Raw genomic sequence first — 8,965 nt, forward strand, 5'->3', positions numbered from 1 at the left:
AAGCCTTTCATCATTTGAATAATAAAGTCATAGTATGACAAAATTAAACATGGTGATTTTCAATTAGAGAAAAAGAATTTCTTATAAAAGAAGAAAGAGGAGGAAGAGGACAAGAAAGAGGAGGAGGAAGAAGAGAAGAGGAGGAGGAGGAGGAAGAAGAGGAGGAAGAAAAAGAGGAGGAGGAAGAGAAGGAAGAGGAAGAAGAGAAAGAAGAGGAAGAAGAGAAAGAAGAGAAAGAAGAGGAAGAGGAGGAGAAGGAAGAGGAGGAGAAGGAAGAGGAGGAGAGGAAGGGAAGGGGGAGAGGAAGAGGAAGAAGAGGAGGAGGAAGAGGAGGAAGAGGAGGGGAAGAGGACAGGAAGAGGAGGGGAAGAGGACAGGAAGAGGAGGGGAAGAGGACAGGAAGAGGAGGAGGAGTGATCCTCCATGGAATCAATGGCAAGCTATTGGCTCACAATGTTTCAGAAGCCTGCTTCTTTTATGGATAGAGAATAGACTTTGTGTAAAAGGTGTAACTCCTTAGGTGGTATAGCTTCTTTCAGTGTCTTTCAAAGTTTAAATCTTCTTAATCATAGTAAACACAAATTAATTTCCAGCTGGGAAAATGGTTTCATGACAAGTTTCACATTGTGAGGGAGCTTTAGAGGTAAAAAGTAAATTAGCCTTTACCTCAAGGACTGGTCCCTCCTGCTCCTCCCTCCCTGCCAGTAATCTTGAAAAGATCATTTTAAAATTAAGACAAATAGTATCCATTTTTATCTTTTTTCTTAGTCATGAGAAAGTGTTTTCACTAGAAATCTTTCTCTTCACACACCATGGAGCGTTTTGCAATCTGGGTTGCTTGTGACTGGAATTAACCGCCTGAGCGATGGCCTGCTGCCACAGTGTGAAAAGTTGAATGAGGCCAGGTCTAATGAATAGGTTCCATTAGACACACAATCACCAGTTCTGTTCCTCCCTCTGCTACCAATTCTACTAGAAGAGGAAAAAAAGTCCTGGCAACACAACAGAACCTCCTTTTACTGCCACCTATCATGATACCACAAAGTAGGTGTTCATGTGTCCCTTGGAGGGAGGCGAAGGGACAAGGTTCTAGTTTGTTTCTTTATTTTTACTTTCTGTACCTCTAGGAAGGACTGTTGTGTACTCTAAATTAATTGAGAAGGTAAAGAGTTGTAATGCCTTTTAATATATGGAAATCCTGGCTTTACTACAGGGACAGATATTTTTTCCTTTCTCCTTACTAAGTGTTTCATGAGAGCAGGCTATATTTCATGGATATATCTAGCTTCAGATAAACAGATGCTCGATGAACCTCCAATGTGAAGGATGAGCCAAGCCCGCCCACAAAACCCTCCTCCATGCTTCTGAGACAGAACCAGGCCTGCCAAACTGACCGACACTATTTCAAAGTAGTAAAAATTCTTTAAAAAAAGTGTTAGTAGATCGGATTAGCCAATTAGGTATGTTTTTCCAACAGTGAAACAGGGCATGTCTTTTCAAACCCCGTGTCTTGCCTGGTGGCAGTATGGACCGGCAATTATCAAAAGGCAACAGAATAAAGTACACAGACTAATGGAAATGCTCGAAGTAATGCAAGGTGTTAACTTTATTGGGGTTTTTCTTTGATATCTGGACTTCTGTATCCATTGTTAACAGGAAAATTCAAGAGCTTATATTCCTCTTTAGATTCACAGAAATTAATGGAATTGATTTAAAATTTCAAGTACTTCTAAAAGGAAATCTCAGCATGTATATATGTTAAGCACACTTGTTACTTTTATGCTTTCCCATTAAGAGTATATTTTCTCAGTATAACTCAGAATAAATGTCTTTGTAAAAGTAGTTCCTTTTAAAAGGCAGGATGCCATTATGTACCCTAGAGTGACCTCAGACCTGCAATCCTCCTGCTGCAGCAGCTTCGGTTCTAGGATTACAGTTGTGTGTCACCACAGTTGACCGAAACTTTTCTCACTTTGGGTGTATTTAGTTCTTACAATGGTATCTGCCTTAGGTACAATATTTAACGTATAACAGTGATCAATATTATATATATTCGTACCTTGTGATATGACCTACTTTGCATCTTAGCACGTTAGTTTTATATTTTTTTTTGTGTTGCAGAGAATTTTAGCTTACAGAATGCACTTCCTTTCAGGGCACTGATTAAATATAAGGCATTGTATTTAAATGTAAAAGGCTGATTGTCGACTATTTATCCTGATATTAATTACTTCATTATGAACCATATACTAAAAGAGCAACGTGAATCCTTTGCAAACAATGTCTGCCTTCTATACAGTTGTCTGTGCAACTCTAACAGTCAAGGGAAGTACAGTCCAGACGAGGTCTAACTCGCTGAGGCCATTAGACTGAGGCACAGTCAAGCTGCTGTTAAATAGTAAACCGAGGAATCCAGCGTTCATTAATTCAAATATAAATGCGCCAAAGCGGTATATCTTGGGCTTCAGTTTTATTGCCTTCATCTATAAAAGCAGGATTGTTGCAAGTTTAAGTGAATATATACACATATATGAATATGTACTTAAAATATATACTATATGCATATTCACTTAAGGCATAGTATATAAGAATGTGTTCTTCATTTGATATCTATATAATACACATACATAAACACTTTAGGGAAGTTTTGTCACATAGCAAATGCTTTTTAAATATTAACTATCATACTGCCTTATCACTCCCACTTCTAAACTACTAATACTAACCAAGTTAAATGATCTGACAGTTTTCTTTTCCTGAAGGTTCAAAGACCATAGCAAAATGACTCCCTTAAAAAGTGGAGCAAACACACAATGAGAAGCCCTAAAACAATGCACCGAGTTGCCAGACAGGCTAATCACTTCCTGAAGACACAACTAGCATTTTTCAGAAGTGGCAGAGGGACTGTTAGTCGGGTTAATTTTAGGAATGAGGGATTGTTGTGTTCGTGGGACAGAACTGATGAGAGTTACAACTCCAGCTATTCATTACTCATTACCAAACCAACAGTCTTGAACGACAACAACAGCAACAGCAACAACAACAACAGCAGCAGCAGCAGCAACAACAAGAAGAGGAGTGTAATTTGAAATAAATCAAAACAGGTTGCCAACTTCATAAGGAAAAAGATTTGTCTAGTGGTTCATTGCCGTATCCATACGGACCTGGAAAGTGTCTGGGTACTATATTTAAAGAAGTCTAATGAGTGAAAACTTGCTTGGTCCTTTTGATGGGGAAGTGTTAAAAGGAGAACAAAATGTCATGTGTTCCTACATGGGATTTTTGTGAGTCAGAGGAGCCTAGTGGGCTCCTCTGTGGCTCTGAGAGCAGCAGATGCAGGGGGTGAGTGCAAACAGTTTAATAAGCGTTTCAACAGCCCTGGCGCTGACTTGACCTTGCCAGGGGTGTGCGATGTGCAGCCGTGATACACTAAACTTAGATTCCCATGCACGTGTCCCATTTGAAGTACAAACACCTCGTCCAGTGTCTAGCTTTACTGCCTCTATTTAGATAAGTTTCCCCTCAAGCATTATTCAGAAACCTTTGACCTGTGACAAACTGTCATAAAAATCTTACGAGAAGCCTTTGGTAGACATAGAGCCTTTTAACTTTTGGCTGATAAATTAGTTGGTCGTCATCCATTTCACAGCGGCGGTTGATTACACATCATTACTTATAGTTTAGCTCAGGGGATAGATGACTATAACATCATCAGAACTGGACATCACGTGTAAATATACAGTCTTTTCTACTTTCATAGCAACGTTTCCTTTCCTTGAAACAAAAGCATCCCTGTTTACAGCACAGGCGAGTTGAAGATTTAAACTCATTAAGACACGTTCTAAGTTTTCCTAATTATCTTTGTACTGAAAGCTGAGAGGTTATTGGTCATCCTTGCCTGAGCCACACACCATCCTGCTTGGTCTTCTAAATACAATAAAGCAACAAACACCCTCAGAGCACATTATTAATCAATTAGATATAACTTCTTAGAATGGCTTCCATCATCTCATTTAACTTTGAAGCTTTTAGACATGAATTAATCATAAGCTGTCAAAAAGCTATCATGGATTTATACTGTCCATTACTGCATCAGCCTGACCCCAAATTCTGGGCCTGGAATTTTTATTTTTTTTTAAAAAAAGGGAACTTTAGGGAAAATATGGAGAAAACACATCAATTAGTAGAGAAAACGATTAGGCCTAATGTAATTAGAGGGAGAATTCAGATTTTTTTTTCCAAAGCACTTTTTCTATATTTGAAACTCTGTGTAGAAAAAGGGTCCTTAGAGTTATAACACTATTGAAGGTGGTCTAAGTCACTTGACCCTGGGACATATAGGGTAAAGAGTAAGTTATTGCACAGTTACAAAAGTTTAGATAACACCATGGTCTGGTCAATGTTAACACAGGTAGTGTTTAAGGCTAGCCAACATTGGAAAGCAATCATTTCCAAGATAGTGATCAAATATCTCAACACAGTGTCACCTACTGGGGTTGACAGAAAGGACTTCCTCATGTCAAAATGTGTTCATGGGATGTTTTCACACTTGCCAGCTTCCTCTCACCTGTATGCTGGACAGAGGCACTTTAATAGCTGTGGACTGAAGTTTCTGAAGTAAAAGACATGGAGTTTCAGCCGCCACTGGGTAAACATGGAAAGAAGGTGGAAATGAAATTGCATCGAAAAGAAAGTAAACAGATCATTACATCAGAAACTTGAAGTCGTCACTGTTCTCTGGTCTGAAAACTTCCGCAGAGGAACAAAAAAATATGTAGCTATCGCTCCTGGAGGTCACGTGAATACTACCCGTTCCTGATGTTAAGGTCGAGTGGTTTTGCTGTTTGGCCTCATAAAGTTTTAATTGTTGATGAGTTAAATATTCTGAGTTATTTTTGAGTAACATTCCAAAGTACTGAACTTTACATATAGAGATTCCAAGCAGTCCAGAAAACTAAAATGTCAAGAACATGTTGGAAGAGTTTAGTAAAGTGTATAAAAAAATTAAAAGACAGAAAGCAAAGCCACCTTGTTTAAAATGTGTAAAAATAAATTGCATCATTTTTCAGATCCCAATAACTTTCTTTTCTTCACCCCCACATCCCCCCAAACTTAGTTCGTTGGGACATACTGCACCCGCCACAACACGTTGGACAGTAGGTCCTGGTACACACTAAGAAACAGCCAACCGGGTAAATACATCAAGGTGATGAGACCCATGAAATTAAGCGGGTAGTGAGAATAGTCCCAGGAACAGGCCCCACACATGCGAAGTCCCAGACCCCAGGAAAACTCCCAAGCATAGATGAAGATCACGTAGATGGGCACCCGCTTCCACGTGCCCCAGCCACGGCTGTATTGAAGGTGGAAGTAGAGTTTTTCCACCACGAAACTACAACTTCCATACATGAAGAAAGACCAGAGAGATGTGTGACCACTGCTGGTCCCGTCCCCCTGTCCCAGCACATTGAAGAAGAAGGTGAAGAAGATCTCATCCAGAAAGCCGTGCATTCCGAAGAAAAGGAAGCGAAGGAGGTCAGGCAGTCCCTGGGTAGGGGATCTTTCTATGCCCTTTGGACTTTGGGGTCCTCGTCGCTGGCCACCAGCCTCCCAAAGGATCTGGGCGTCCGGGGCTGCGGGTACTGTGTCCCTGGTTTGCTGCTCCCGCTGCCGTGGGTACCGCAAACGCAGGAAGCGCTTCAGGAACACTTGGCCGTGGTAGAGCGCGAGCACGTACTGCAGCGCCAGGTCGAGCGCCCCGGGCTCTGCCGCGCCCCCCGGCCCGCCGCCTAGGCTGAGCCTTAGCGCCTGACCCGCCAGGGTCTGCAGCCCGACGTGCGCAGAGGGGTAGAGTAGGAAATTGAAGAGGAAGGCGCTGGGGCAGCGCGGCCGCTGCAGGTAGAGCTGCTCCAGGGCGAAGTGGGTGAGCGAGTGCAGGAGGCAGCGGTAGGGCGAAGAGAAGCCCAGCATCCGCAGATCAAGGCTGCGGGCGAAGCGCCTGGCAGAGGACACCAGCACGTCCAGGGTGATGCCGTGCATCCCATAGAAGTAGAGGCGCATCCAGGCGGGCAGCGCGCCACGCTCGGCCGGAGCTTCAGCAGCGGACAGCGGCTCCGGGCAGCTGGCGGCCGTCTGGCTCCGCAGCCCGCCGGTGGCCCCGGTTCTCCGGGTCGCGCCGCCCCTCGGCGATGACCCCTCACTAGCCAGGTCGCTACCCGCCATGGGCTACCCGGGAGCCCGGGGCCCAGCGGCCGAGCCCCACAACGATTCCCCGCCCCGGGAACCGGGGAGGAGGGCACGCAGCTTCGTTCGGATCGGGGTCTTCCAGCGCTCGGGAGACGTGCAGGTCACCTGGGACGCGAGGAGTCCCCGTGAGGTTGCCCTGGCGAGCCCTGGTCTCCAGTCCAGGGTGAGGTGTTGCCCACCCGCGCCCGCGCTCGCGCCGGCGATCACCCTGCACGGCCTAAGGAGTGGCGCGGCCGGGCAAGGGGAGGCGATACCCGGGCTGTGGGGAAGAGAGGCGAGGCTGGTGGCAGCTCCATCCCCTCCGTGGCTCAGCCCCGCCGCCTCTGCGGCAGCCTCGGGGAGCGTTACGCGAGCGGAGATCGCCCTTCCCCCGGCCCTTCCCATGCCCCTCTCCGCCCGGCTCGACCTCTCCCGCCTTCCCGGGTCCCCGCCCCGCCCAGCCTCCGTCGCCGGGACTCACAGGGGTCTGCCCCGAAAGGTGCAGAGCTCTGCCGGCGTCCCCTTTGGCCATCTCTGCAACCGTGGGCCAGTGCTGCGGGGGATGGCAGGAGTGGAGAAGCCCCTAACAGGTGTGAAGGCGAACTGTGGGGCATTCCCGGTATCGTGGAAACCAGGGCCAGGCCTTGGCTGGCGGAGACAAATGGCCCAGTGCCACCAGCCTAAGGCCGGGCCCGGGACCAAACTGTGGTGCTGTATATTTAATGTCCGTATGCAAAGCCAGCTGTGTCCCAGTCACAGTGTGTTAACCGGAGACTCCACGCCTGCCTGCCCAGAGCAGCCTGCATCTGAATGCTTTCCCTGGGCCTAATCCTCCCTTTCAGTCTTTGCCTAGGCTGGTTTACTCAGGGCCAAGCCAAGCAGAATTAAAAAAAAAGAAAGAAAGAAAAAAAAAAAAAAAAAAAAAAAGACTTGAGGCCAGTGTGGCTGAATTGTGCCCTGGCTAAGTTGGGATGATAGGGGTGTCTCCTACCATCAGCGCGCTTACTGACACTGTGTGTATGTGGTGGGGGGATGGGGGTGTTCTTGCAGAACTAGGTCATTTCAAATACAGAGTGAAATGGAGAGCCAAGCCTTTTTCTTTTCCTGTCTTTTCTTTTTCTCCACCCTCCCCACCCCCCTACTCTTTCCGCTGGGTCTTGGCCTTCTTCCCTCCTTAGTCCCCCTCCTGGCTTCCTGTCCCCTTTCTCTCCTTCTTCCTCCCTTTCTGTCCTCTGTCAGGTAGAGGGGATGGAAAGAGCTTAGGAATAAGTTAATATCATTATATCCCTCTCCTTGTTCATGTCTAAGTAGAAACTAGGTAATGATTTTAGTATGTCTGGGAGTTCAAATCTTCCTGGATTAAAACAGAAAAAACAAACAAACAAACAAACAAACAAACAAACAAACAAAAAACTCCAAAAAACCAAAAAACTTTATGAAGACATATTTTCTTCGGGAGAACAAACATACTCTGCTAAATCTTCCATTTCTGAAGCAACCTTGTTCTTGTGTTTTTCCTTACTCATTTCACCCATTTAAGCTACTATCTATGGTAGACATGTTGTCTGTGAGTTAGCTAAGAGAGTAAGATGAAAACAATGTTTTGTCTGATGTCGGAGCGAGGCGTTTTCTCTCAGCTTTGCTAGCAACTTGTTTCTTCTGCTGACTTTGAAGTTGCCACACAAAGATAGTAGGCTCAAAGCAACTGTGAGGACCTAGGCACCCAAATTCTCACCCAGAATAGAAAAAGGGCAGTAAGCCCGCCCCCTCCCTTTTAGAGATAGGGTTACTCTGTGTAATAGCACTGGCTGCCCTAAAACTCACTTTGTAGACTAGGCTGGCAAGCTGGCTTCGAACTCACAGAGATCTGCCTGCTTCTGATCTCCCCAAGTGTAACCATTACTGACTGGCTTTAAAAAAAATGAATTTAAAAAAAATATGTACTGGTGTTTTGTCTGCATACAAGGCACTTTCTCATTAAAAGACTTACAATTGGTTGGTGTGAGAGAAAAGAACCTGCCAGGCTCAGTGATGTAGCACCAGGAAAAAGGGAATTCAAGTCAGCTCAGACAGCATAGTGAGAACTCCTCCTCTTTCCCGTCCCCTGAAAAGTTCAAACAGAAACAAACAAAACACAACAAAAGTAAAAACAAACAAACAAAAAAAGATCTGAACTGTTGTGAAATGATCTGTTATTATAGACGTTGATGATAGATATTGTGATTGGCTAGGAGTCCATACTAAGGTAAAGCTGATTGATTTCATTCTAACGCTGAATAACTGCGCTTTAACTCCAGCATTGCTATTCAGTCACGAGACAGCTCTCCATCCTAGCTACAGTATATATCCAGCCATTCAGGTGTGGTGGCTTAAATTTAGATTGTTTTTAGTTTTCAATTAGCAGTAATCATGCCTTGGATAAACCTCATTGGCTACGATATTGCGAGCAGAGCTAGGCTGTTTTTAAATAGTAAATTAAGCTTTAAAGATATATGTCTTCTAACTTTTCCCAAGAATGGAAAGGAAACTTGCAGCATAATGTAAGGAAATCTTTTGTATTAAAAAACCGAGCTCCTGGGGTTGGGGATTTGGCTCAGTGGTAGAGCACTTACCTAGGAAGCGCAAGGCCCTGGGTTCGGTCCCCAGCTCCGAAAAAAAGAACCAAAAAAAAAAAAAAAAAAAAAAAAAACCGAGCTCCTAAGCATCACTGAGCCTGGCAGGTTCTTTCCTCTCATACCAA

General features: G+C 44.9%; 1 protein-coding gene and 1 pseudogene across 1 annotated transcript; both read right to left on the reverse strand.

Annotated features, from left to right (window-relative positions):
- Positions 1-1,582: 1,582 nt before the first annotated feature.
- Positions 1,583-6,564, reverse strand: Tmem229a (transmembrane protein 229A). Its single transcript, NM_001109480.3, is given in 1 exon segment — positions 1,583-6,564. A coding segment is annotated over 1 exon segment (1,110 nt). The 5' UTR covers positions 6,223-6,564; the 3' UTR covers positions 1,583-5,112.
- Positions 6,565-8,577: 2,013 nt separating this feature from the next.
- Positions 8,578-8,684, reverse strand: LOC120102560 (U4 spliceosomal RNA; annotated as a pseudogene).
- Positions 8,685-8,965: the final 281 nt, after the last annotated feature.

The sequence above is a fragment of the Rattus norvegicus genome, chromosome 4 (genome assembly GCF_021556685.1).
Source record: "Rattus norvegicus strain SHRSP/BbbUtx chromosome 4, alternate assembly SHRSP_T2T, whole genome shotgun sequence".
Taxonomy (NCBI): domain Eukaryota; kingdom Metazoa; phylum Chordata; class Mammalia; order Rodentia; family Muridae; genus Rattus; species Rattus norvegicus.